At 39.1% G+C, this 27165-nt stretch overlaps 6 protein-coding genes, 1 long non-coding RNA gene and 2 other non-coding genes across 11 annotated transcripts; all 9 read left to right on the forward strand.

The window, feature by feature from the left end:
- The first annotated feature begins 273 nt into the window (after positions 1–273).
- LOC117918654 (BTB/POZ domain-containing protein At5g66560) lies at positions 274–3546 on the forward strand. Of its 2 annotated transcripts, XM_034835457.1 has the most exons (5): positions 274–742; positions 828–897; positions 1001–2248; positions 2332–2923; positions 3043–3546. In XM_034835457.1, the coding sequence occupies exons 1-4, from the start codon at positions 705–707 to the stop codon at positions 2887–2889; spliced, it is 1914 nt and encodes a 637-aa protein (XP_034691348.1). In that variant the 5' UTR covers positions 274–704; the 3' UTR covers positions 2890–2923; positions 3043–3546. The 2 variants fall into 2 exon arrangements, with proteins under 2 accessions (XP_034691348.1, XP_034691347.1); XM_034835456.1 differs by having other exon boundaries at positions 275–742; positions 2332–3546.
- Positions 3547–6696: 3150 nt separating this feature from the next.
- Positions 6697–10131, forward strand: LOC117917592 (cold-regulated 413 plasma membrane protein 2-like). The gene is made up of 4 exons (XM_034833917.1): positions 6697–6950; positions 9196–9303; positions 9388–9458; positions 9741–10131. Exons 1-4 carry the CDS (start codon positions 6775–6777, stop codon positions 9992–9994), a joined length of 609 nt encoding a protein of 202 aa, XP_034689808.1. The 5' UTR covers positions 6697–6774; the 3' UTR covers positions 9995–10131.
- A 683-nt stretch (positions 10132–10814) lies between these two features.
- LOC117917697 lies at positions 10815–12216 on the forward strand. Its single transcript, XR_004651745.1, has 2 exons — positions 10815–10977; positions 11394–12216. It is a non-coding gene; the product is annotated as an uncharacterized LOC117917697 (long non-coding RNA).
- Positions 11066–11155, forward strand: LOC117919497. Its single transcript, XR_004652093.1, has one exon. It is a non-coding gene; the product is annotated as a small nucleolar RNA SNOR75 (small nucleolar RNA).
- On the forward strand, positions 11290–11362 carry LOC117919476. The gene has a single exon (XR_004652073.1). It is a non-coding gene; the product is annotated as a small nucleolar RNA Z105 (small nucleolar RNA).
- A 3537-nt stretch (positions 12217–15753) lies between the features above and the next one.
- Positions 15754–18098, forward strand: LOC117917916 (oxygen-evolving enhancer protein 1, chloroplastic). The gene is made up of 2 exons (XM_034834386.1): positions 15754–16064; positions 17180–18098. Exons 1-2 carry the CDS (start codon positions 15825–15827, stop codon positions 17936–17938), a joined length of 999 nt encoding a protein of 332 aa, XP_034690277.1. The 5' UTR covers positions 15754–15824; the 3' UTR covers positions 17939–18098.
- Positions 18099–18238: 140 nt separating this feature from the next.
- LOC117917917 (CASP-like protein 5C1) lies at positions 18239–22578 on the forward strand. Of its 2 annotated transcripts, none has more exons than XR_004651778.1 (4): positions 18239–19014; positions 21383–21515; positions 21602–21861; positions 22412–22497. XR_004651778.1 is itself a non-coding variant. In XM_034834387.1 (4 exons), the coding sequence occupies exons 1-4, from the start codon at positions 18884–18886 to the stop codon at positions 22479–22481; spliced, it is 525 nt and encodes a 174-aa protein (XP_034690278.1). In that variant the 5' UTR covers positions 18239–18883; the 3' UTR covers positions 22482–22578. The 2 variants fall into 2 exon arrangements, 1 of the variants encoding a protein (XP_034690278.1); XM_034834387.1 differs by having other exon boundaries at positions 21602–21792; positions 22412–22578.
- Positions 22579–22659: 81 nt separating this feature from the next.
- On the forward strand, positions 22660–24276 carry LOC117917495 (pentatricopeptide repeat-containing protein At2g22410, mitochondrial-like). Its single transcript, XM_034833794.1, has one exon. The coding sequence runs from the start codon at positions 22660–22662 to the stop codon at positions 24274–24276; it is 1617 nt and encodes a 538-aa protein (XP_034689685.1).
- Positions 24277–26360: 2084 nt separating this feature from the next.
- Positions 26361–27165, forward strand: LOC117917765. The gene has a single exon (XM_034834149.1). It carries the CDS (start codon positions 26419–26421, stop codon positions 26908–26910), a length of 492 nt encoding a protein of 163 aa, XP_034690040.1. The 5' UTR covers positions 26361–26418; the 3' UTR covers positions 26911–27165.

The raw sequence follows: 27165 nt of genomic DNA on the forward strand, positions 1-27165 counted from the left end.
GAGTCAACCGAAATCGGATCATATCACTATAATCATGTAACTTTGGACCGTTCGATTTTTCAATCAAGAAAAAATAAAATCACTGGATATTCGATTGTTCGTTTATTTATAAAATGGGAGGTGGGTCCCATTTGGGCGTAGAGGGACTAATTGTGTGAGTGGTTACACATAAAGTAATCCCAAAATTTTGTGACAACGTAATATGTAAGCGATGAGGTGAGGGGGAGGGGGAGGGGGGAGGGGGGAGAGAGGGCAGTGAGTCTTGTGACCCTAAAACCAGTTGGCAAGCAATAGGCGAATTAATGGAATAATTGGGGGTGGTTTTAAAATATGATAGAGGAGGAAATTCGATGGAAAGACATGCTTTATTTTCCTCAACCTCACCCCTTTGACGTTATGGAAAAGAAATGATAATATAGGAGGCTACTTTTTCGATATTTGTTCAAGCACTGTTTGTCCGCTCTCTAGTTTTTTTGGATTCCAATCTCCTTTCCCTTCTCTCCCCCACCTACGTTTTCCTTTTGTTGGCAGATTCACAGGGTCAGTCTCTCCTCTGCTGTTAGGGTTTCTAAACTATCTCTGTTTTCCCACCTTCATCTTACAGAGTTGTCGTTGTCGTTGTCGTTGCTGTTTGGCTTTGATGGATCTGGCTTAATTTCTTGGGTAGATTTTTAGGAAACCAAACTTTTCTTTTTCCGGAAGAGATGGCAGCGGAGAAGGCCAGCGGCAGAGGGCAAGCATGGTAATGGACTAGGCTACTTCTCTCTTTTCTTTCCTTTCTTGTTCTACGCGCCTGTGATTGATGGTTTTGCTGCCAATGTTTGCAGGTTTTGTACCACAGGCTTGCCGAGCGACATTGTGATCGAAGTCGACGACATGACATTCCATCTCCACAAGGTGGGTTTTGTACATTGACATGTGGTATTTTGATGAGATATATGCTTCCTTAATCTCTTCACTCACTAGCGGTTCTTATGTTGTGATTTGGATGGTTGTTCAGTTTCCTCTGATGTCGAAAAGTCGGAAGCTGCACGAGTTAATAACTGAACAAGAGACAAACCCTACCAGAAACCAAAGCAACTTCTATGCAGAAGAGGAAGAATACGACGAGATCGAGCAGGAACAGTACTGCCACATATCACTTCCTGATTTCCCGGGAGGTTCTGAGACACTGGAAACTGCTGCCAAGTTCTGTTATGGCGTCAAGATCGAACTATCGGCCTCCAATGTGGCTCCTCTCCGTTGCGCCGGAGAGTTTCTGGAAATGACTGAGGAGTACTCAGAAGACAATCTCATTTCTAGAACCGAGAGGTATCTTTCCCAATCTGTTCTCATAAGCGTCAAAGAGTCTATAAAAACCCTGAAGTCCTGCGAAGGGTTGATGCCTCTGGCTGAAACACTGGACATTCCTCAGAGATGCATCGAAGCTATAGCAGAAAGGGCCTTATCCGCTGATCCATCTCTGTTCGGGTGGCCGGTGAATGACGGTAGAGGCTCTTCGAACCCGTTATTGTGGAACGGGATCGAGACCAGTGTGCGTCGAAAGGGCACTAGTAGAACCACTAATTCCGACTCGTGGCTTGAGGAACTTGCCCTTCTTAGTTTACCTCTGTTCAAGCGTTTAATTTTGGCTATGAGAGCTCGAGATCTTAGTCCAGACGTTATCGAGAGTTGTCTCATGTACTATGCGAAGAAATACATTCCAGGTATTTCGCGCTCCAATCGGAAGCCTCCATCCTCGTCGGTAGTTTCGGAGACTGAACAGAGAGAATTACTGGAGACAATAATCACGAATCTTCCATCCGAGAATAGCTCAAGATCTTCAATAGCGACTAGGTTCCTGTTCGGGCTGTTAAGAACTGCAAACATATTGAACGCTTCAGAAGCTTCTCGGGCCGCTCTGGAGAGGAAAATTGGTTCGCAATTGGAGCAGGCTACGCTTGACGATTTGCTGATACCGAGTTATTCATATCTGAATGAGACATTGTATGACGTGGATTGCGTTGAACGGATCTTGGGGTACTTTCTGGACGGACTGGAGGCTGGAATTGAAGGTGAGATTGGGGATGGTAGCATCAGACCGCCAGCGATGATGCTCGTGGGAAAATTGATCGATGGTTACCTCTCGGAGATTGCTTCAGATGCAAATCTGAAGCCGGATAAGTTTTATGAACTTGCCATTGCTCTTCCGGAAAATGCTAGGCTGTTTGACGACGGCTTATACAGGGCGGTTGATGTTTATCTCAAGGTATTGAGTGATCCCTACATTCCCTATCGTGAATAATCTGTGCCTAGCTTTATCTAATCACTTGTGTTGGTTCTGTGTTTCAGGCGCATCCATGGGTGGCGGAGGAAGAGCGGGAGAAGATATGCGGAGTGATGGACTGCCAGAAGCTGACATTAGAGGCGTGCACACACGCGGCTCAGAACGAGCGCCTTCCATTGCGTGCAGTGGTTCAGGTTCTCTTCTTCGAGCAGCTTCAGCTTCGCCACGCAATTACCGGCTCTATTCTCGCAGCTGAAGCCGCTCCGCCGGACTCCGGCAGGCCCTCTAATTTACAGCTGGAGCAAGAAGGCGAAAGCGCGGTGGGAGCGGCGCAAGATGTCAGCACGTGGAGAGCCGCGGTGAGGGAGAATCAAGTGCTGCGGCTAGACATGGATAGCATGAGGTCGCGGGTGCATGAGCTAGAGCGTGAATGCTCCACGATGAAAAAGGCGATTGAAAAGATTGATCAGTTGGGGCCATCAGGTGGGGGCGGAGGTTGGCGGGGCTCGCTGACCAAGAGGTTCGGATGCAAGTTCAAGACTCAGGTATGCGATTCGCATGAGCCAACTGTCGTGGAGACGAGGAAAACAAGGCATCAACATCCGCATCAGCATCAGCATTAGCACCAGCAATAGACCTTCATTCCAATCCTCTCAGGTGTAAAATCAGTAACTTGTATCGTATCATGGTCACGCCCATCGTTTAGATTTTTATTTATTTGATCATACACTAGAGAGTAACCTCTGAAAAGGCTGGAATAAAAGATTTTTGTACAGGTGACTCTACTTTCACCAATGATTTCGGCGCAGAGCCAATGCGGGTCACTCTCCTTTTAAGGCGAGCGATGCAGGTGCATGGTTAGTGGAAACTGTAAACACCAGTCCCTTCCCTTCTTTTATCATTTATCAAGTTCCAACTCATTAAAATGAGGTCACCGTGGCTGGCAGATGTTGATATACTTTGTCGTAACCACATTACAACTTACAAGGCCACAGGCATTATGTGGTCTCCATTGATGCCTCTACTTTTTATTCCTTTTTCATCTACTTTAAAGATGGAAGCTATGTTTGCCCCGGAGTTGGAAATCCAAGCTATCAACTCCTACTTGCTTTTCTGTTCTTTGTCTCATTTTTGGGCTGATTCGTGGAGTCGTAGTCAAACGTAGTGGCCTCATGTCCCCAAATTTGTCAATACGTGTACATGAGCCCAAAATCAACGTCTGTCTAATTTTTCCTCTTTACTTTGATAGAGGCAGAAACTAATGCATAATTTGCTCCGATCACGTGAGACTCGAGACTTAAAGAAGACGTTTTGGATGAATGCATGCGGTTTATTTCGATTTTTTGAGTCATCTAACTGACCACACAAAAAATGCAGCATCATGGCAGTACGGCTCAACACCGTAACGTTTTGGCAAAACTGCTATAACTCTTTTCCACGAAGCTTAACTTTGTCATTACGTTTCTTTTCACTTATGGAACCTTTTTTGGGTTTTGCTTTTCAAAAATGTTTTTATATCCTATTCAACTACAAAAATGAAAATTACTTTTAAAAACTAAAAAACTATACGTGGGCTACAAATTGTGTTCTTATTTCTTTTTATATCATGAATTTTATATGGTATTTTAGGTGATTTTCTTTATTTCCTTATTTTCAAAACTCATCAAAGAATCAAATTCTCATTTTTGCCTTCACTGGTTGTTTTCCAAAATGGAAAAATGTCATCAATAGAAAGACACTTAAAAGTACTTTAAAATTGTTTTAAAAAGTAATATATTTTCAGAATATATTATTTGAGAAATTATTTTCAATAAAAACTTTACCAATTTTATTTTTAATTTAAAAATATTTTCCATTTTAAACCGTTTTAAAGAATAGTTACTAAATGATACTCTTTCTATAATAATTTCAATTAGCTTTGGGTAAAAATTCTAAAAAATATATATTAATTATTTAGAAAATAATTTGCTATCTTTAATAAATTTGAAACCCTTGTTTGATGTGAGATTAGGAAATATTTTAAAAATAATTCTTAAAAGATATTCTTTTTAAGAAAGTCCTAAAAAATATTTTCCACCTATTTTTTATTTTTTTAAATAAAATTCTATTTAAAAACTTAAATATGAAACGGTTTTATTTAAGGATAACCGATTAAAAGGAACAAAAATCCCTCACTATTGCAAAACTAACCCCCCACTTATTTAAGTCTCAAAAATGACCCGGACAAAAATACCCCCTCGGCTATCTTTTCAGCCCATTTTCCCTCCAACTCCAATTTTCTCCTGTGCTGTGTCTTTTCCTCACCCTGCAAACCCATTTGTTTCATCTATTAACCTGCGAGAAAGAAATCACAAAGGAATTTTCCGTTTATTGCAAGAGAACAAAAAGGCAACACAACACAAAGAAAAAATAGAAAGTAAGTTTCATTGTTTCATTCTTTGATTTCAGTTTTTCGAACGATACATATGAATCTTCTTCCATGAAATGAGAAGAAACCCTAAGTGTCTTATTTTGGTTCCTTTTATTTTTTTTAAATCAAGCCTTATTTTTCATCTTTTTGATTTTGTGTGTTGATTTAGTTCATGAAAATGGAGGAAGAAAAAAATTTGGTGATGAAAAATACGAAACAAAAGAGGCATAAAATTTTGGGAAAAAAGAGAAGTGAAAGAAAGCAAGGTTTTGAAACCTCGTCATCGTCATCAACAAATGAGAAGAAATCAGTTGATTTAGTAAGCATTAATTTTCTACTTGAAATTTTGATTTTTAATTTTTTTTTTTTAAATTTTACCCATTTTAATCAATTATCATTTTTTTATGAATTTATTTTTCATGAATTGATAATCTAATTGTCGAAAAATTTCTCAGTGAGGTTATAGTCCAAGTTTAAAGCAATATTTGAATGATTAGAAAAAACTAAACTTAACTACTATCAAGTTTACCATCAAAAGGTTTTGAAATTTTGTGTAATGAAGTTATTTGTTATGAATTTATAACGTATTTGAATATAATTTTTATGAAATTATTTTATCCAAATATTTAGAATTTTGATTTAAATATATATGTTAAGAAAAAACTGAACTTAACTGCAATCAAGTTCATTGTCAACATGTTGCAATTTCAAAATGGTTTGGTTTTGTTTCAAATTTCAATAAACACTAGAATAATGTTTCCAATTTTTTGTAACCGCAACTTAGTAAAATATAATAGCTTCAATTGCATTAGTAAAATAATATCTTTGGAATATTAGCATTTGACATGACATCCTTAAATAATAGGAAAATAAAGTTTATATTAAGAAGTAATACGAAATGATGGATTTAACATAATTGGATAAGTTTGGCAATATAATTTTGCTCAATTTATATTGATATTTTTACAATTTGTTATTATCTTGTAGATTAACATTCCTCTTCCTCTCTTATATTTTATATTCTACATCTCATTAAATGTTTGAAAATATTCAATAAATAAAACATGAAAGAAAAAAATATGAAAAAATAAAAATAAACGTACAATTTATTCAATCACAATTTAAAGCGCTTTAAGTTGAAGAAATCTGAAGAGAAACTGTGTGAAACTTAAAGAAATGCACTGAAAAGAGAAAAACAGAATAACAAGAGAAAATGAAAAAAATAAGAAAGTGGAAGAAAGAATAAAAAAGAGGTGAATGGAGGGAAATAAAATTAGAATGGGAGGGAAAATGAGTTGATGTAGCTAAGGGGTATTTTTGTTCAGATTGGGTCATTTTGGAGACTATTAAAAGTTAGGGGCTAATTTTACAATATTGAGGGATTTTTGTCCCTTTTGATCAATTATCTCTTTTATTTATTTCCTCATCAACTAAAAATAATATAAAATATAGAAACCCGGTAAAGTTGGGAGCCTTTATTTATTATTTTTTATTACTTAAATACTTGTCTTCATAAATTTTTTGTTTTATTTTTAAAAATATAAAATAATAATATATCTTTAAAAATTACATAAAATTTGAGTTAAAAAATATTATTTAATAATATATTTTTTAAATAGTTTATAATAATATTTTTAAGAATTTAAAATCTTATTTAATTTAAATAATTTAAATTTGTTTAAATTATCTTTAAATTTTTAAAATTGAGCAAGCTCCTCCCAACAACTCCGCCCATGTCTTTAATTTGAAGTTTGAATCTTGAAGAATGTTTCAACCGGATTTCTCAATTAAAAACCCAATCTAGTGGCAATTTTTTTGGTATAGTTTGTATGCATGACACCTTCGACTAACGTCTCCACCTGTCATCTAGTAGCCCACGTGGCGCTTCGTGGTCAATAAACTGAAACGGTCGGATGATCCAGAATTCACTCTCTGACTCAGCTGAAAAGTAGGCCCCATGATTCTCTACTGCCGAAACGACACCGTTCCACGCAGGATATACAGAGATGGAGAGAGACCGGGTGTCCGCTGTCACTAGTTTTCTTTCTGTACACACAACTTTACTTGGAAATTCTAGACGGAGAGATCTGAAACGAAAATGGGGAGGATGGAGTATCTGGCTATGAAAACTGATCCCGACCCAACCCAATTGATCAATTCCGACCTCAATGACCTCAAAATCGCTGCCAAGAATCTCATCAATCACGCCTCCAAGCTCGGAAGCCTGGGCTTTGGGACTTCTTTTCTCAAATGGGTTGCTTCTTTTTCTGCCATGTCCGTATTTTTTCTCATTCTCAAATTCTATTATTATTATTATTATTATTATTAATCTGGAATTTGGTTCATTGCTGATGTTGATTTGTTGTAAACGGTTGTCCTGAATAAGACTGTGAATGATGTCGACTTGTGTGTTTCATCTTCTTATCTTTTTATCTATTTCTTCATTAAGTCTTTGGTAAATCTTATTCTCAGCGAATTTGTCAAAAAGGAGAGAGGATCAGCGTATTTGTCAAAAAGGATGGAGGAAAAAAGGGTTTTGTTTATCCTCCTTTCTTGTATATAATACTCCCTGGTACCAATATTTTTTATCGGGTCTGTGAAAACTTGACCTGGTTTTTTTCCGTTGGATCATTTGGTTTACTTTCATCCGGGGCATTGTCCATGGGGGTTTGCCATCGATTCAATTATTGTGAAGTGGTTAGGTGGTCCAACCATTGACTGCTTGTGTAGGGCATTCTCAGTTAGAATTGGGATTGTTTGAATTTAGCCGGAGTTTTTGGGTAGTGTCTTTTCAAACTCACATGGCTGCAATTTAATAATATCACGATCGCAACCTGAAGTAGTTAGGTCGAGCACGTTGCACAATGCTCAACCTTCCACTCCAGACCTAGGATTCCTTTCTCTTTCCTTTTTCTTTAATTTTTTTAACCTTCACCATGCTTGTACTTTGCTTCTGTAATGCCTCAGTCACATAGCATGCCTTAGAGCATGCAGTCGAGGAAGACTTGAGACAACTTTTAGGACCAAAAACAAGCCAAGGAAAATAATAGTACTATTAAAAATCTAGCATATAATGAAAAGTATGCCAAGGCATAGTGTAGCCTAAATTTAAGGTTGGGATTTCTTATCTTAATTAGAATTATTAACCAATATTGTACATATGGGCTCTACACAATGAAAGCAACTCCAGCTGCCAAGGTTTGCCTGTTGGTTTGGCTGGAGCTTGCCCATTGTTGAGCTGGGATAATTTTGGGTTTTGCTCAACCATATCAAGATTATGTCTCAGGTGCAGGAAAAAAAAATCCTTTTTCTAGGGTGCATCTTCCGGGACAGAGACATGATTTTTCTTTATATGGAAGGCCCATTGCAAAAACCACTGTGGAAGGTGGTAAATTCTGCCTTAGTTTCTTGCATTTAGTTTGAGAAGCATGAGTTATAGTGATTGTAAAAGTGACAGGCTGGTGTAACTGTGCTCTGTTTATTTCTAATCTTTTTATCTTAATGCACTATTTGGACACCAGACAGTTGTTTATTAATTTTCTTTAGGGTATCTGAATTTCATTACAGCCTAACATTCGATGTTGCCAAATCTGCGTCCTTTCTCTCAGTTTCAAAATAAGTGTATTAGTAGGAGTGACACAAACTAATGGTGTTGATAGTTATTGATACATGGGCTATAATATCAGGCTGTTGGTTGCTGAAAGACTGATGACAGAGGATACCATTCTTCTATCTTATAAACCACGAAGACAAGCATTTCTTTCAAATTTGGGTTCATATATTGAATGCGAATCTGCATCAAGTAGAAAAAATAAATCATCTCTCTTTTGGATTGCATTAACCTGCACTGCTGTAGAAACTTGTGCACCTCTCAAGTCATAGTTTTAAACCAGAGGATTGAGCGAGTGAATTGTTATGTTTCAGCATACAAGTTAATATATTGGTCTGACCTCAAGGTTCTTGTGCTGGTTAATTTTTAATAAAGTGTATCAGTGACTTGTTACAAAACTAGGAATTTTGTGTATCATATACTTTCAATCAGGCTACTGTTAGTATTATGTGTTGAGAATTTTTAGATGCAGCTAGTCCGTAACTGCTACATGTAATTAAGTACCATCATGTTTTGGCATGGACTATTGGGGGATTGAATCTTATTTTTCTTTTTAAAATTTTCAATAAATGCAATTAATATTCATCGAGCTTGGATGTTTACGTAACTTTTAAAAAAAAACCAGTCAGTTATATTTTTCTCAATATTATTAGGGCAAGAATGTTGCATAATGATATTTAAATTTTCATAAGATAGTCCCAAATTGCTTGGTTTTCCTGATTGGAGCTGGAGTTGCTTATGCTTTCAGCTAAAACTTTACCTTAATTATATTTTGCTTCAGTTGTTTCTTTACTTTTCCCCACTTCTTTAGCTATGGTTTGAGCCCTGTGCATCCTAAAGCATATTATGTTCACGCCAACTTGCAGGTGAAGTTTATAAACTAACAAATATTTTACATGTTTACTGCAGTTATTTGTTGATACTGGATCGGACAAACTGGAGAACCAACATGCTGACTTCGCTTTTGGTTCCTTACATTTTCTTTAGTCTTCCTCCTGTATTGTTCAACTTATTGAGGTTTCGTCTTTACTGATCGCACACTTTTATTCTCTTTTATTCTTCTGATATCTTATTAATAGAACTAATTTTATTATGGTCCAGAGGAGAGGTTGGAAAATGGATTGCTTTCATGACAATTGTACTAAGGCTTTTCTTCCCTAGACATTTCCCAGGTATATTCTCTATACATGGGTCGAGTACTGATTGATGCCATTTTTAGTTATTTGCAGCAATAATGCTGTGTATGGAATTTCATTTTTAACCAAACAGTTCAGATGGATTGAACAAAACCTGATTGATTCACAACAAGAAACAACCCCTACTCCTCCTTCATCACCTTCGGTATAACTGAAAAACAGGCATGCTGATGGATAGATGCATACTTATATTTCTGAGCTTGATGTGGTAATAACTAGTGAGCACTGATTATGCGAACTTTCTTACTGGTGATGCAGACTGGCTGGAGATGCCCGGGTCCTTAATTCTTCTTCTGGTTGTGGCTCCCAACTTCTTTGCGCACTCGCTGAGGGGCGGTTTGATCGGCACTGTAATTTGTCTTCTCATTGGCTGTTACCTGCTGCAAGAGCACATCCGGGCATCAGGTGGCTTCAGGAATTCCTTCACAAGGAGCCATGGAATATCCAACACTATTGGAATTATCCTTTTGTTAGTCTACCCCGTCTGGGCTCTGGTAGTCCACTTCCTTTAGGCATTTGTCCCTGTTAAACCTGTTGTTGAGGCCACACTGGTTTGGAACTGCTTCCTATGTCTTGTTTATGAATTGATATAAGAATTCTGTACAAATGTCAAGTATATAACTTTTGAGTTGTGACGGGCTTGCCAAAAGGTTGGATATGCTGGTTCTCAAACTCGGGGGAACAAGAAGATTAGCGGTTTTTTTTTCTTTCCCTTTCCCTCTAGCATATTGGATATCAGAACGCAACACCTCTATAGTGGATTCAAGGGTTCACATGTTAGGTCTCCTGTGAGAAATAAAATTGCTTCCTTAGGGTAATAAAAGCTTTAACAAAATTTAGGGGCACCAGGCTCTGTGACTGAGAGAAGACGATCTTATGCTTTTGGGTCACTGAGGAGCAACTTTTTAAAATTGAAATGGGAAATGGGAAACCAAGTTAAATCTGATTTTGCTACCACTGAGCTCACACCTGCTACAATTGTGAATTGTGACCTTGGAAGTTTGCAGGAACAATGGTAGATTGGAAGTCTAATAAAACATTGTTAAATGGAAATTGGAATCAAGAGTTGAGAGTTGAGAAAAAGGTTGTAAATTATGAGGTGAAGGTTTCCAGCTGTTTTTCAATATCTATTAATCAAAAATTGGTGTATTAATGATTTATTAGTATGACAAAAAAATGAATATGATTTTGAAAATTCATAATAAAATATCTCAGCATTTTAAACGTGGATACGGGATGGGCTTGGGGGATTTGGGCTGGGTGGGGATGTCCAAACCTGAGCCCAAACTTAGCCCAAGTTTATAGGATTGGGGATCCAATTTGAAATAGTGCCATTTTTGATAAATTTGAAGAAACCCTAACCCTAACCCTAGGAGTGCGGTGGCAGTGTCACTACAAATAGAAGGCGAATGGAGTTGGAGAGATGATAAGCAGCGGGTGGCTGAGCCCCACTACCAAAGCTCACTAACTCTCTTTTGATGATGATTGGTCTCAGGTACTTGCCACTTCTGGGATTAGGAGAAGCAATCATTCTTTTCTTGTTTTTGTTTTTGTTTTTGTTTTGAATCGGGGTTTGGTGAGTTTCTCGGTGATGATAGTAAAATGATGACGAGTCCGATCATTCATGCTTTCCATAAATCCTGACGACAAAACGAGGCATTTGTCTGAGAGAAACCACATCCCTCTTCTTCTCCCCTTTCTTTTTTATATTTTTTTTATTCGTACTTTTTTTTTTTTTCTTGACAAAGGAATTTGTTTCTTTTATTTCATTTTGATTCAACAAACTATGATGATGGTAGTAATAAGTTGGGCATGATGATGAACATAACAATTATCTTCTGATGATTCTTGATTGAATAATAACCTCCTACTCATTCTGAATGCCCTCTTTTCCCCTCAAATTTTTTCTAGGGTTTCCGAAACTTCAACTGAGTCATATTTGGTTAGTGTTGTTCTTAGTTGATGAGAGGATGATAATGCAGCGATGATAAGAAATTCACAATGTTGTGGATTGAGGACAACCTATGATTCCGTTTCAAGCACTGTTGAGCTGCTCTGTCTCTCACACCCCTGTTCTCGCTTCATTATTTTCTTCTCAATGTTCAGTAATATGCTTACAATAGAAAAACAATCAATTTTGGCTGCAGAAGGAAGAGAACCATGATTTTTGCCAACAGGGGTTATAAACAACCAATAATTGAATTTGCTTTATATTCTCTTCTACTTCTTTTTACCATTTTTGTTCTATGATAAAAGAAATCTAAAACATCACCCACCTATTGTAGATCAAAAAATGGACTCTACATTGTTAGATATGAAAAGGGGTTAAGATAGTCAGCTCAAAAGCAGCTGACAAGCTTTATCCATATGGCAACGTCAAATGATGGTTAACAGTATGGAAAACTATGGTGGTTTTGGTATTAATTGTTGGCATATTCAAGCATTGTGTAGATGTAAACTCAATGATGAGCAGGAAGATTAATAAGGAAGGAGAGATTTTTTTCAGGTGGAAAGGGCAAAACGTACTCAATGTTGTGATGGATGTGGCGGCTATGAGCACAATAGAAAACGGGCAAACAACCAATAGAGATGTCTTTATATTTAGGTGGAACTTTTTTTTTGGTTGGATGATTTGGTTATGTGTCTACCTTTTTTTGGTTTTTTTTTTTTTTTTTAATTGTTAAAACAATTTTGTTGAATTCAAACTTGCTTCATTCAATTGGAACTCAAGCGATATTCAAACTTGAAAAACCTGAAGTTGTGTTGGGTTTGTATTGAACACACCGAATTAGAAGTCGGATTGGTTCCTTAATTCAAAGTGAAGTTGGATCGATCCCAAATTGAAACCAATACACTGAATGAGGCCCTACTCAAAGGTCTACCATTTAGTGTTCAATGTTATTTTTCATGAAAATTGAGATGTTCAGTTCGTTAGTCTTGAAGCAAAAGGGATAATCCGAGGGACCATGGAAATGCGCTATCTAATGGCTAAGTAGGTAACACACAAAACGAGTTTTGGGGAAGAAGAAGGAATAATGGGTCAAAATGGCCCATCTTTTAAAACAATTGTTGCATCTGGGCACTTTTTGAAACTAATGTTCAAAATGGCCTCCTCTTTGGTGCCACGTAGCGCCATGTCATTAAATTTTATTTTATTTTTAGTTGAAGCCGCAGTTGGCAACTGCAGCTTCATTGTTGCACCAAAGAGGCCCAAGAAAATCCATGCCCTATTCAATTTCCGGGAAAATTCATCCTTGTTTGATTTCCGGGAAAATCCATGTCCCATTCGATTTCCGGGAAAATTCAGCCTCGTTTGATTCCGAGAAAATCCATGCCCCATTCGATTTCTGCAAAAATTCATCCTCGTTTGATTTCTGAGAAAATCTCCATGCAAAACCTCCAAGGAAAACCAAAAAAATTGCTTTTCTTTTACTCTCTGTGTTTTCTGGATCTGTTTTAAGGAAATATAAGCACGGGTTGGGAATAGAGAGCAGCTCGGATGGAAGTTGTAGCTCCAACGTGGCCCACTGGTGGGGCTAGGGTTTTTAACGAAAAATCCACACGCAGAGCACGGGCTGAGAAGATAGCGGATGGAAGCTTGGGAAAGAAAAAATGCAGCTCGGATGGAAGTTTGGGAAAGTTAAAAATAAAAAGAATAAAAAGTTACTTTGTATGCTGACATGGACTAAAAGGGCTATTTTGAACAATTGTTTGAAAAGTAGGTCATTTTGAACATTATGTTTCAGCGGAAGGCTATTTTGACCCATTACTCCATGAAGATCGTTGTATAAGCTGCACAACGATAAAGGCAGAGAGGTACATACTCTTCTTCTTGTAATGGGTCAAAATAGTCTTCCGCTGAAACATAATGTTCAGAATGACCTACTTTTCAAACAATTGTTCAAAATAACCCTTTTAGTCCACGTCAGCATACAAAGTAATTTTTTATTCTTTTTATTTTTAACTTTCCCAAACTTCCATCCGAGCTGCATTTTTTCTTTCCCAAGCTTCCATCCGCTCTCTTCCCAGCCCGTGCTTTGCGTGTGGATTTTTCGTTAAAAACCCTAGCCCCACCAATGGGCCACGTTGGAGCTACAACTTCCATCCGAGCTGCTCTCTATTCCCAGACCGAGCTCATATTTCCTTAAAACGGATCCAGAAAACACAGAGAGCAAAAGAAAAGCAATTTTTTTTTGTTTTCCTTGGGGGTTTTGCATGGAGATTTTCTCGGAAATCAAACGAGGATGAATTTTCGCGGAAATCGAATGGGGCATGGATTTTCTCGGAATCAAACGAGGCTGAATTTTCCCGGAAATCGAATGGGCCATGGATTTTCTCGGAAATCAAATGAGGATGAATTTTCGCGGAAATCGAATGGGGCATGGATTTTCTCGGAATCAAACGAGGCTGAATTTTCCTGGAAATTGAATGGGGCATGGATTTTCTCGGAAATCAAACGAGGATGAATTTTCGCGGAAATTGAATGAGGCATGGATTTTCTCGGAATCAAACGAGGCTGAATTTTCCCGGAAATCGAATGGGGCATGGATTTTCTCGGAAATCAAACCAGGATGAATTTTCCCGGAAATCGAATGGGGCATGGATTTTCTTGGGCCTCTTTGGTGCAACAATGAAGCGACAACTGCGGCTTCAACTAAAAAAAAAAAAAAATTAATGACATGGCGCTACGTGGCACCAAAGAGGAGGCCATTTTGAACATTAGTTTCAAAAAGTGCCCAGATGCAACAATTGTTTTAAAAGATGGGCCATTTTGACTCATTATTCGATCTTTATGGGCAAACTAGTCACTTCTTCTTGATTGGCACTATTGGATAGATGACAACCCACAATGGGTCACACTTTACGTAACTCGGCCTGGATTAGGTCACCTGTCCTTTGCTAGGTAGGGAGGATTGGTCACATGCCTCCAATCTCAATAGTGGCTATGTTACAAACTTACATATTTCACGGGCCTGTCTGGTGTCACCTAGGTTTAGTTTTGTTGTGTTCTAAGAGTTGTTCTCTTTACAATACGTGGTCAACATAGTTTTATCCAAGCAAGCTCCCTTCTATGCCCGGGTGTGCTAATCCCTGGACAATAGGTCCTTATCAAGATGATGAGTGGCGACCTCAACGCCCTCAGATGCTTGTTTTTGAAATGACATAATTAGACATGTCTTTATGGATTAGTATGAATCTTAATTAATGACTGAATACACTTTTATTAAGACCTGTGACTTAATTAGTTGGATCTTGAAAATTCCCCCACATGAACGGAGGTGAGATGCTAAGCGGTAGTGCAAAAGAGTCTAAGGTAGTGTTTGTTTTTTTTTACTTAATTCTAAATAAAACCTTAATACTTAATAGTGTTAAATATTAGGTTGTTTGTTTTTGTAGTATTTTATTTCTATTAAGTATTAAAAAGTAAAAAAAATCAATATTAGGTTATTTTTTCTATTTAGAAAAAGTTACATATTTTGACTTTTTCTATTTAGTAAAAAGTTTATAATAAGTCATGAAAAAATAGAAAAACAAACAACCTAAATTCTAAAACTAAATTGCTTTCAGCAAAAAGTTAAAAAAACAAACACTACCTAACTTAGATCAGCACATTGGCAATCTTCGATCCCTCACTAATGGGCTGCCTCAGAATAATGAGTAGATATGTATGACCCGGTTCGCAATCCACTTCCTGGCAAGTATATGTGAAGTATAAAGCCTATGAGCTAGATGGGTGACACCCGAGTTGATAGTGAGATTCTTTTATGGTGCAACCCAAGACCCGAAATCCTTTGAGCTAATTTGAATATATTTGGTAAGATAACTTAGGCCATATTAATTATGAATTTAATAATTAAATCATTTTTTTTATAAATCTAGTGGCTCAAATGGGAGGGTTGGGTGCCCCGATGGGAGGGTTCTGGCCCAAATGTTTAGAATTGTGAATGGATTTATATCTCCTAATGGGAAGATTAGAATGCATTGTAATTGAAAATCATAGTTTTTATTCTTGGTCAAGTGTCTGATGTGTTAACATTTTAATTAAAAAATAAAAATAAAAATACAAACAACATACAAACAAACGAATTAAAAAGAAGAGAGGAGAGTACGCTTATCCCAGATAAGAATCTGGCAACGTGGCAAACAATGAAGGCAATGGGCATTAGCCAGAATGAACCAATAAGGGAAGACCTTATCCGATCCTCTTATCTAACTCAAGCCGAAGCCACCAAATCATTGGGCCTCTATTCTCTCTCCGCCACACACCAAACGCTTCCTTTTCTATAGTTTGTAAGGTGATAGGCAGAGACTCCTCCACACTCACTAGCCAGTGATAGAAAAATGGCAGCCTCATTGCAAGCAGCGGCCACGCTGATGCAGCCCACCAAGGTGGGCGTGCCAACTCGTACCAGCCTGCAATTGAGATCTTCCCAGAGTGTATGCAAGGCCTTTGGCTTGGAACCCGCTGGAGCCAGGTTCACTTGCTCTTTGCAGGCTGATCTCAAGGACTTGGCTCACAAGTGCGTGGATGCCACTAAGATCGCCGGCTTTGCTCTTGCCACTTCTGCTCTCCTCGTCTCGGTGAGCACCACTAACTCGTTTATTTGCTTTGGCTTTCGATAATCCACATAAAAAAGTATGGATCATCAGGTGCAACTTGATGCAACGCGTATCTTCGATAGTTTGCCATTTTTTTTCAATTATATACTTGCGAGCTGCGATCATGTCATATATAGCCTGATAAGCAGGGAAGGAGGTGGAGAAGGTATTTGAACTAAACTTGAATTTGGGGGTAGGGTATGACATTCCACAAGCTCTACCAAATAAACTGGCTGCCACTTTCAAATTGCTCTTCACGTTTCTAGTGAAACTTCTGAGCCTACATGCCCCTTTACTTTTGCTAAATTCTCTGATATTGAGATGCCTCTTCAAAATTTCCCAGGATATAAATATGCTACACTATTTGATCTGGATTGTTCTCAAATTGCTTAAAAGTTACCTTTTTTTTATTCCCTAATCAAAGATAAAGGTTGCTTTGGTATAATATGAAGTTGTTAGCAACAATACAAGGGGTAATGACTCAGCCCTCTGACCAAGCACTCATTGACAATGTTGGGTGTGTTGTATTTGATTTTCTGTATGACATGGTTTTCCAAATTAGGCCTTATGGCTTGGCGACCTTTATAAATTTATCATATGCAGCTAGCTGAGTTGGTTCCTTTGTCTCTCACAAGCCAGAGGTTGGCTTTGCGATGCTTCCCTCTGTTATTACTGTTAGTCTGGGCTCATATTGTATGCAGGAGATTGACAATTTTTCATTGGTTTTCCATTTCATAATCACTGGAATAACTTGCAGCCAGTACTACCAAAGCCTTGAATCAAATTTTGTACGAGGAAAATACTAAAATGGTTTCATTTATGCAACTCAACTACTTAAATAATTCAGAACCCAATAAGGGGTTTTTCAAGGCCGCTGTGCATTGCCAAGAGCAAGGCAATGCCAAGCAAAATTATGGTTTCCAAATCCAAAATTGTCATCCAAAACAATGACATCGTGAAGCACTGCAACTTTTTGAGCATTTTATGCTGTACTGATATATTTAGCATGCAGATATTGATCCTATAAGACACTAGTGCTGTTATTCTAATTTATGCTTTTAACATCGGATCTTCAAGAAAAATATTTTGGTTTTTAGGGAGCAAGTGCAGAAGGAGTTCCAAAGCGGCTGACATACGATGAGATCCAGAGTAAGACATACATGGAAGTAAAGGGAACTGGAACTGCTAACCAATGCCCAACCATTGACGGAGGGGTCGATTCATTTGCCGTCAAGTCTGGAAAATACCAACTGAAGAAGTTCTGCTTAGAGCCTACATCATTCACCGTCAAGGCTGAGGGGGTGAGCAAGAATGCTCCACCTGAATTCCAAAACACAAAGCTCATGACTCGGTTAACCTACACCCTTGATGAGATTGAGGGACCATTTGAAGTATCTAGTGATGGCACCGTGAAGTTTGAGGAGAAAGATGGAATTGACTATGCTGCTGTCACTGTTCAGCTGCCCGGTGGTGAGCGTGTGCCCTTCCTCTTCACCATCAAACAGCTCGTTGCATCCGGCAAACCAGACAAATTTGGAGGAGAGTTTCTGGTACCATCCTACCGGGGTTCGTCCTTCTTGGACCCAAAGGGAAGGGGTGGTTCAACTGGCTATGACAACGCAGTTGCATTGCCAGCAGGCGGGAGAGGAGATGAGGAAGAACTCAAAAAGGAGAATATAAAGGACGCGTCATCGTCAACAGGGAAAATCACTTTAAGTGTCACCAAAAGCAAGCCTGAGACTGGGGAAGTGATTGGAGTATTTGAGAGCATTCAGCCATCTGACACTGACTTGGGGGCTAAGACACCAAAGGAAGTGAAGATCCAGGGGATCTGGTACGGTCAGCTTGAGTCGTAGAGCCTTTTCTTTATGGATGTATCTCTCGGTTCAGATTTTGTTTTAAGCTCAAAGGTGTTGCTAAGACTTCCCTGTGACCCCGGACAAGCTGAAACTATTATCTTGTTTGTATATTATTTATTATCATGGCTTCTAATGTAATGTTTGGAGATTTCATAAAGGTCTATGGTGGTTAGGATAGACCATCTGCATCCAAATTATCCAATATGCTACGATACAGTTGCCAGGAATCAGGGTATCAGGGTATCAGGGCACTGGCCCATTCCTTCCCACTGCTAATAAAACCACGCGTTACTCTTAATCAGATGCAGTCCTACAATAAGTCACAACTACTTGCATTATCCACACTATTTTATACTCTTAATGGTGTTTGTAAGACGCAAGTTTCCAATGAATCGGCATATTGCTTGGGTGTAAAAACAAGGATAATCATTGTTGGTGTGTCTTGTAGAATTAAATGGAGAGTTGTTCCAAGTAGAGTGAGCACTGGGCACTGTTACTATGTCCAAGTCGACTTTCATGGGGCACTATGTCAAGAAATAAAATACCGGCATCTTCTCTCTCGGAAAACCATCTTTAATTTTACCCAGAACTACGACCAAACTCCTGGGTCTTAAAGGTGAAAATTCCATTCTCCATTTTTACACGCGTGGAAGTCACACACGTAGCCTGACGACCGGCACAATTCCACGTTGCGTGTCTTCGTGTCCATAGGGGGCAGGAACCCGCGTGGCGCCGTCACGATTATGCTCTCCTTTTTCCTTTCCTTTTCTCGGAATTTCATTTTGTTGGAAGAAAAGGAAAAGATTGTTTCGAGCTTAGTTTGAATTGTTTGTCGGCCAATTTCCCATAATCTTGTTTGTCTGGGTAATGGGAATTTTGGGATGGAGAGTTGAATGGGTATGATGAGCATTTTGGTTTGCGGCACCGTGAATTACATGCGCCATGGATGAACTTCCTGGGGCTTTGGGCACCAGCGCCAGCTTGTCTCTGCGGATGGGGCAGACCATCTTTTCCTCTGCCGCCCTTCTCTTCATGTGTTTGGATGTTGAATTCTACAGTTATACGGCCTTCTGGTAATCCCAATTTCTCCAAATTATCTTTAAATTGGATTTAACCTTCAATATCCGTGCCCTTTCCTCTGTTTCCTCTGATTTTCTACTGTAGTATTGGAGATTCTATGGTTGGTAGATGGGTTTGCTATACAAAATTTATTTTGTGACAAGCATTTTGAGAAATCCATATCTTCTTTCTCGTGTTGGAGAACTTCACAAGTATGAACTGGGAGATGGAACCCGAATTGTAAAAATACCCTTCTCGCATTTTCGTCAAATATGCTTAGCTTTGTGTGCATATGGATCCCCAAGCATCCACAATTAGAAGATTTATGAGAAACTAATAATAAGTTGAATGAGTGGAGAGCCATGGGAATGCCTTATCCCTCTGTGTATCGAGTACTGGAGAAGGATTGCTCATGTTTCAGCAAACTGATGGATTGAGTGTAAGAGTGCCACTTAGCATAGGAGGCATGTCAATTGCTTCTCTTCTGGTTTGCAATTAGTATTATTATTATTGTTATTATTATAATTTTTGTTTTTGTTTTATGTTCCTATGTTCCTTGATTTATTCGTGCTCTACATTCTTAAGCTTTTGACAGGATGCCATAATTAAGAAATTAGGGAATTTCTTGTATCTGGGAATCAAATTTATGCTGTAGAACTAGTTGCAACAAGTAATACCAAGGCATTAGGATGTTTTATGGACAGTGCTTGTTGCATTGATTGATGGTGAGGAAGAAAAGTTGCTCATATTTATTTTTGCCTATCAGATGTAGCTTTTTTCAGTATGGTTAGGGTCATCTAAAGACTCTAATTTGGAGAAAAATAGTGATGCAAAGCAACTGGAATTAGAGTATCAATATTGGCTTCATTGAAGATGGACTATATGTTGGCAAAGCAAACTTGATCCTGTATAAATTGGATGGTAGTGATGCAAATCATTACATGTGCACTGCTTAGATAGGCCATAGGTGGCCTCAGGCATGTGAGGTGGTTAATGCTGATGAGAACTAACTTAAAGAATAAGGTTCTTGGAGCTGGTTTTATGCTCAACATTGGTAACCTTCTTGATGATGTAAAACATATTGAAAAATATCATGGCTTGACTTTTCAAATTGGATTTTGATGTTTCCAAGTTAGTCAGCTGGTTTTGCCTGCTGATGATTTCAGCTGGTGTATTTGTAATGCCAATGGAATTTAACTGGGAATTGTACAAGCTATTGGGCCATAACGAAGTGGTTGGAATGGCTTGGCTACAACAAGTGTGTATCAGCAAGTATTGTGCTGGTCAGAAAGCGCATGAAAGAAAATTATGTGGGCACACTCATCAGTGCTGTTCAATTAGGAAAAGTTGCAGGGTCTTCCATTTCTTTTGACTTGAAGGCAAGGTATGGTATGATAAGCCTAGCATGTTTTGCTATCAAGGTTGCGGGGTGAAGTTATCAATGTTTTAGTTATAAGGTAGATATGTTTCCTTTTGGAGAATCATTTTGGCTAAAATGCCATGCATTAAAGAAAGAGAATGCTAGAGGAATAGCATGAGGAATTAGAATATGGTTTTAGTCTGTGGTCTATTTCAATGTCTTGGGCTGGTTCCCACTTGTTATAAACTGTAAAGGCCTAAGTTGTTTTGATTGGTGTCATCATGCTGTCATTCTGGAGTGACAAAAGGGTGGTGAGGGCAAAAATATGAATATATTTTGTAAATTTTTTTTTTCATTGTCATTGTAATTTCTCCTCAGTGGTGAAATTTCCATTGCTAGATAGTCCATGGATGTAAGTCATTGTGGATGAACTTTGTAAAAGTGATATGTGGTCCTTTGGTGGCTGGTTTTCTTAATCTTCTTCAATTTATAAGAGCACATGTCTGTTGGGTTCTTTTTAGGTCTATACTTAAGAAACTACGCAACTTTACATGTTTGATTTCTGATTACTGATTTTCTGCATCATCCACTGGCTGCAGCATCTATAATGTAATAAAAAATTGAGTAGAAAATTTATAACCTAAAGGTTGTTTCTTCTCTATAAAACTATCATGTTAAGGTTTTTCATTCTATTTATCAATTGAAGTTATTTTCCATCAGTTTATTCAACCTTTTTGAAACTTCCCCCCTAGTTTGGTTGCTGGTTTGTTTGTAACTTGCAAGTCCTGTGACATCCAGTATCGGAAATAATAGTGCCAGTTCCTCTGGTTTGGACTTGGGGGTTTTGAGCATGCAAGAGAGAGAACTTGGCCTTCCAATTTGCTTTAAGTTTCCAAAGAGTTGCATAATTGTGTTGACTAAATGTGAATTACTTTGTACCTTTATTTTATTTTATTATGGTACAGGAAAATCTTCTGGATCATTTCTTTCCTGCAATGTCATTGTTCATGTTGATTTTGCAGCTTCTTGGTAACAGTTATGGGCTTGGTAATTCCATGGAGTTTGACACTGTCACTGGTGGATGCATACTCTATCTTTGTTAAATGTCCTCTGCATCAACCAGGAATAATGTTGGTCGTCATCATAGGGGATTGGGTATGTGCATTCTTTGGATTCATCAACAACCTTACGAGTGACATCCTATGAATTCTGAAAGTTTCTCGTTATATATTCCATCACAGGTTCTGTCATTTCTCTCTTTAGCCGCAGCCTGCTCAACAGCTGGGGTCACGGATCTCCTGCTCAATGTTAATGGATCCCACTGCCCAGCAAGGTTATGCGGTAGATATCAGCTCTCAGCTGCTATGGCCTTCTTGTCTTGGTTTCTTTCATTAGCCTCTTCGCTCTTCAACCTTTGGCGCCTCCCCTCGTTGTAATTTTCTCCTTTGTCTGGCCATTGCCGTTTGTTATAGAAATCAAATTAGCCATTGATAAAGTCACGGTATGGTACAAATTAAGATAGCCTTCAACCTGTAAATTTAAAATCTTGAATGATGCAATTGTAGCAATGTGTATTTGATAAACTAGGAAAGGCCAATTACCACATGATTTGACCTAACTTCAAATAAGAATGAATGGATTAAATTTCAGTTGAAGTTTTGGGATGTGAATGATGAAACAGAGAAATATAGATTATTTTTTTTTATTAATACTTGATTAAACGTCAAGAATGCTACATGGGTCTAATCCCTTTTGGTGACTTTTTATGTGGCCCAACTCAACATAAAGGCATGACATACAAACGACGCCGTTTAGACGAGCTCACTTACTTTCCCGCGTTAACATAAAATTGAAAAATCAGTTGGGTTTGGCTTTGGCATTCCTAATTCCTTTCAAACCCAAATGATCAAGCATGTTCTCTCTTCTCAAATATTTGACTGTTGGTTCCCGCCTTAAGCACACCCTCTCTTCTGTTCGTTCCTTATGCGAAGCTTTGTGTTCCACACACGAACTCAAGTCACCCTCTCATCAAACCCTCCATTTCCTTGCAGGAAAATGCTCATCCATGAGAGAACTCAAGCTGCTGCATGCCCAAATCATCCTCCACGGATTGACCAATGAGACCCTCACGCTTGGTAAATTGATTTCTTTCTGTGCTGTTGATGATGCCGGCGATCTCCAATATGCGCAGCGTATGTTCGACCAAATACCCCAACCCAACAAATTCATGTACAATAGTTTGATTAGGGGGTATTCAAATAGTGATGACCCAATAAACGCTGTTTTACTTTTCCGTCGGATGATTTGTTCTGGCCTTTCCCCCAATGAATTCACTTTGCCTTTCGTTCTTAAGGCTTGTGGTTGCAAATCAGCATACTGGGAAGCTGTTCTTGTTCATGGGCTCGCCATCAAATTGGGAATTGGATCCCTAGTTTTTGTGCAAAATGCTCTCATTGCTGTTTATGTTGTTTGTGGGTTGATTCATTGTGCGCGGAAACTGTTTGATGATATTACGGATAAAACTCTCGTTTCTTGGAATTCGATGATTGGTGGGTATGCTAGAATGGGTAATTGGAAGGAAGCCTTTTTGCTGTTTCGGAAGATGAGAGAATGGGGAATGGAACCTGATGGGTTTACTTTTGTTAATCTGCTTTCTGTGTGTTCTCAAAGTCGTGATTTAGATTTGGGAAGATATGTGCACTTTTGTATAGAGATTACTGGGGTTAAGATTGATATAATAATGAGAAATGCTCTCATGGATATGTATGCTAAGTGTGGGAATTTGCATTCAGCTCAAGCAATTTTTGACCGAACCCAGGAGAAAAACGTGGTGTCATGGACTTCAATGATTAGTGCCTACGCTAAACATGGGTCCATTGAAGTTGCTCGTCAAATTTTTGACCAAATGCCTGGGAAAAATGTGGTTTCTTGGAATTCTATGATTTCTTGCTACCTTCGGGAAGGTCAATACAGGGAAGCCTTGGATCTCTTCAACAAGATGCGTAATTCAAGAGTGGTGCCTGATGAGGCTACCCTGGTTAGCATTCTTGCAGCTTGTAGTCAACTTGGTGATTTGGTCATGGGAAAGAAAATCCACAATTACATACTCAGTAACAAAGGCGCATATGGTGTTACACTGTATAATTCCCTTATAGACATGTATGCAAAATGTGGTCCTGTTGTAACCGCCCTGGACATCTTTTTGGAAATGCCAGGGAAGAATTTGGTGTCATGGAACGTCATCATTGGGGCGCTTGCACTGCATGGGTGTGGATTGGAAGCAATCAAGCTCTTTGAGGAGATGCAAGCTGATGGGACGTTGCCTGATGAGATCACATTGACAGGGTTGCTTTCTGCTTGCAGTCATAGCGGCCTCGTAGACATGGGCCTATATTACTTTGACAGAATGGGTGTGATTTACAGGGTACCGCGTGAAATAGAGCATTATGCTTGCATGGTGGATCTACTTGGACGAGGGGGCCTCTTGGGGGAGGCTATTGAGCTGATAGGAAGAATGCCAATGAAGCCGGATGTTGTGGTTTGGGGTGCTTTGCTAGGTGCCTGTAGGATTCATGGAAATGTAGAGATTGGAAAGCAAATTCTAAAACAGCTATTGGAGTTGGAGCCGCACAGTGGAGGCCTTTATGTGCTTATCTCAAACATATATTGGGAAGCTCAAAGATGGGAGGATGTGAAGAAGATTAGGAAACTGATGATAGACCGTGGGATCAAAAAGGGTAGAGCAATTAGCTCGATCGAGATCGATGGTTGTATTTATGAATTCATGGTTGACGACAAAAGACATAAAATATCGAGCAGCATCTATGCAATGCTTGATCAATTAACTGACCACCTGAGATCTGCAGGTTATTTATGCAACATTTCAAGTGTGTTTTTCGAAGCAGAGGAAATTTAGTGCTCTGCCCTTTTTTTTTCTTTTTGTATTACAAAATTCATGAACAAAATGTAATTTAAATCCTCCTGCCTCTTATTCCAATAAGTACATAATTCAGTGCTTATATCAAAATTTTTCCTGTGATCAATGAAGTCCCAATGTGTGTTGAGTTGAATCTTGAGATATTTGATTTTTCCCTTTTTTCCATTAAGTATCTGGGTACATATAAAAACCCACTTTCTAGTGTACTTTAAAAAGAACAGGGCGTCGGTGTAAATATTGAAATCTCGGCTATGTTTTAAATTGGACCGCACGGGGTCAAAAAGGCAAACACAACCACGCAGGGGACTCTTGAAAAAGGGCACATCGTCAACAAAGGGCAAATATAGAATTAAAAAGAAAGGCATTCTAAGGTAGATCTGGTGAGCGCCATGATTGGATGAATGTGTTAAAATCGTATTAAAATTGGGTTTTGGTAGAGGAAGGTGTGGTGCGCCCACCCAATGAGGATGAAGCTTCCCAGATAGGCGGTGGGTGGGGCAGCTTCAATTATCACTCAGCCCCTCCCACCAATCATACATTTCAATAATTTAAATGCAAATCTTTCTAATCCTGTCTCGGATATGCATCTCTAATAAAATAAGCTCACAATGTTTTGCTGAGAACTTGTTCTTTCTAAAAAAAAATATGACATGACGGGAAAATGGAAGGCTTTTAAAAAGAGGCCAAAAAAGTTGTTTATCCATCTTTAATCCGTACATTCAATGCTGGTGGCTGCTAATGCATGCATCCTACCAATTTGAAGCGGAATTAGTGTGAAATAAATCCAAATTGTACAATGTACTTGCTTCAGAGCTATAATAGTGGGATTGGAGCACCTTGCATCGGGAAAATTCGCTTTAAAAAACTAATATAAAAGGTTATTGAATATACTAATAATGAGGATAGATACTATATATTTGATATTGTGGTTGAATCATTGTGGATAAAGATTAAAGAAAAAAAAAAATAAGCGCCGAGATACAAGGGGTCTGCCATTTCGGGGTTCAACCCAACAGACCCAGATCAGCCTACGCAAGCCAATGTCGGGTGGTTGCTTCAACCTTTCCCAAGGCCACCTCTTCCACGTGTCTTTTTTCTTGCCCTGCACCTCTGCTCCATGGCCACGTCTTCTTCCCCTTCATTCCCCCCACCCTCACAAATACCCTTTCATGTTCTCCTAACTACACAACTATACCCGCTTCCTATTTTCCCACCCACTTACCAGTTCCAAGTAGTGAGTGGCTGAGCAGCAAGGATGAAACTCGTCATTTTTTGCTGGTGAGACACATAGAACACATTTAATGTGGTTTTAGTACCGATGCAATGATCCTGGATAAAAAGTGGAACATTACATAAATGGGGTAAATGCAAGATGCTTTTTCAACACCTTTTTTTGGTTGCATACCTACTTTCTGGTAATCTAGTGACAAAAGGCCTTGCATAGAGTGGGTTCGTAAGTCGACATCATCCCACATAGTTGAATACATATTCACAGTTCCTACTTCAAATCTGTAAATAATACGGAATTAGTGTTGGTGAATATAACTTCAATTAAAGCAGTAGCATGGTCGAGCCATCATTTCAAGCAACCTTGCATAATTCTATTCACTATATTTTCAGGCTTTCAGCTGTACATGGCATGAATGCCAAATCCAAAAGGAGGATACAGTGTTCAAGAAAGTAGTTGATAGGTAGCACACCATTAAGAACAGAGGAAGAGAGAGGGTTCACGTGAAACGGAGGATTAAGGCCAAAGGGCCACTGGGCTCTGATCAAGGACCTGCTTTTACCTTCTACCGTGCGGGGTGACATCATTCCACAGTGAAAAATATGACATGAAAATGCCCAGTCCCTGTCTCCGTAATTTCATTGTAAGACCTGGGTTGCTAATGACGGAAACTAATATACAAGCTGTCATCAACATGTTACAGGTTGGCAACTTGGCAACGCCTGCCCACTGTTCCATAAAATGCCTCTTATTAAATGACAATTCTGACGTGGCTTCCTCCTTCATTATACCAGCCCCACTTCCTCCACCCTCTCTATATATGCCTTCCCATCCTCTTTCTTCTCCGAGACTCCAACCCTTTAGCCCGGTAATCCAATTTTACTCCGAACCACATGGGTATTTGCAGTTCCTGCGAGGCCACCTCTGTGGCCACCGCTAAGCTTATCCTCCAGGACGGGAGATTGGAAGAATTTTCTTACCCAGTCAAGGTTTCCTACGTTTTGCAGAAGAACCCCTCCTGCTTCATCTGTAACTCCGATGAAATGGACTTTGACGACGTCGTTTCTGCTATCCACGACGATGAGGAGCTTCAACCTGGACAGCTCTATTTCGCGCTGCCATTGAGCAGGTTGAAGCAACCGCTTCAGGCGGAGGAGATGGCCGCATTGGCTGTCAAGGCGAGTTCCGCCCTCATGAAGAGTGGCGGTGACAAATGCCGGTGTCGCCGAAAGTCTCTATCGCAGGCGATGTTTTCCGGCGAGAAGGACTCGAAGTCGTCCGGGAGAGTGGCTCCCGGCGGTGGTGTTGAAGGCGGGTTGAGGAGAGGGAGGAACGGTGGCGGAAGAAGAAACTCTGCGCGCTTATTGAGTTCCATACCGGAATAGATGGGTAGTTTAGGAAATGAGCGTAGTGGTATTATTGTAAATAGGGTAAGGACCGGGGTTCATCTTCTTTAGTTTGTTGGCTGCGAACCCTGTGATTAGTGGCGACCGGCCGTGGGCATTTCCCATGGCGCCCGTTTACTTTTTCCATCTTTTTGTTCCTTTTCTTGGCTGTCATCCATAAGAGGGTTGTGTTACAATTTTACCCCTACATGGATTTCTAAAAGAAATTACAATAATAACCAATATTTGGAACGA

The sequence above is a fragment of the Vitis riparia genome, chromosome 7 (assembly GCF_004353265.1).
Source record: "Vitis riparia cultivar Riparia Gloire de Montpellier isolate 1030 chromosome 7, EGFV_Vit.rip_1.0, whole genome shotgun sequence".
Taxonomy (NCBI): domain Eukaryota; kingdom Viridiplantae; phylum Streptophyta; class Magnoliopsida; order Vitales; family Vitaceae; genus Vitis; species Vitis riparia.

Bases quoted from the DNA above. Each gene is read 5' to 3' on its own strand.
- LOC117918654 (XM_034835457.1), top strand. From the start codon at position 705: ATGGCAGCGGAGAAGGCCAGCGGCAGAGGGCAAGCATG. The intron at 743-827 runs GTAATGGACTAG...CAATGTTTGCAG, and splicing joins AGCGGCAGAGGGCAAGCATG to GTTTTGTACCACAGGCTTGC. The intron at 2,249-2,331 runs GTATTGAGTGAT...TCTGTGTTTCAG, and splicing joins CGGTTGATGTTTATCTCAAG to GCGCATCCATGGGTGGCGGA.
- LOC117917592 (XM_034833917.1), top strand. From the start codon at position 6,775: ATGGGGAGGATGGAGTATCTGGCTATGAAAACTGATCCCGACCCAACC. The intron at 6,951-9,195 runs GTCCGTATTTTT...TGTTTACTGCAG, and splicing joins GTTGCTTCTTTTTCTGCCAT to TTATTTGTTGATACTGGATC. The intron at 9,304-9,387 runs GTTTCGTCTTTA...ATTATGGTCCAG, and splicing joins GTATTGTTCAACTTATTGAG to AGGAGAGGTTGGAAAATGGA.
- LOC117917916 (XM_034834386.1), top strand. From the start codon at position 15,825: ATGGCAGCCTCATTGCAAGCAGCGGCCACGCTGATGCAGCCCACCAAG. The intron at 16,065-17,179 runs GTGAGCACCACT...TTTGGTTTTTAG, and splicing joins CTTCTGCTCTCCTCGTCTCG to GGAGCAAGTGCAGAAGGAGT.
- LOC117917917 (XM_034834387.1), top strand. From the start codon at position 18,884: ATGGATGAACTTCCTGGGGCTTTGGGCACCAGCGCCAGCTTGTCTCTG. The intron at 19,015-21,382 runs GTAATCCCAATT...TTGATTTTGCAG, and splicing joins TACAGTTATACGGCCTTCTG to CTTCTTGGTAACAGTTATGG. The intron at 21,793-22,411 runs GTAATTTTCTCC...ATTTCCTTGCAG, and splicing joins CTTTGGCGCCTCCCCTCGTT to GAAAATGCTCATCCATGAGA.
- LOC117917495 (XM_034833794.1), top strand. From the start codon at position 22,660: ATGATTTGTTCTGGCCTTTCCCCCAATGAATTCACTTTGCCTTTCGTT.
- LOC117917765 (XM_034834149.1), top strand. From the start codon at position 26,419: ATGGGTATTTGCAGTTCCTGCGAGGCCACCTCTGTGGCCACCGCTAAG.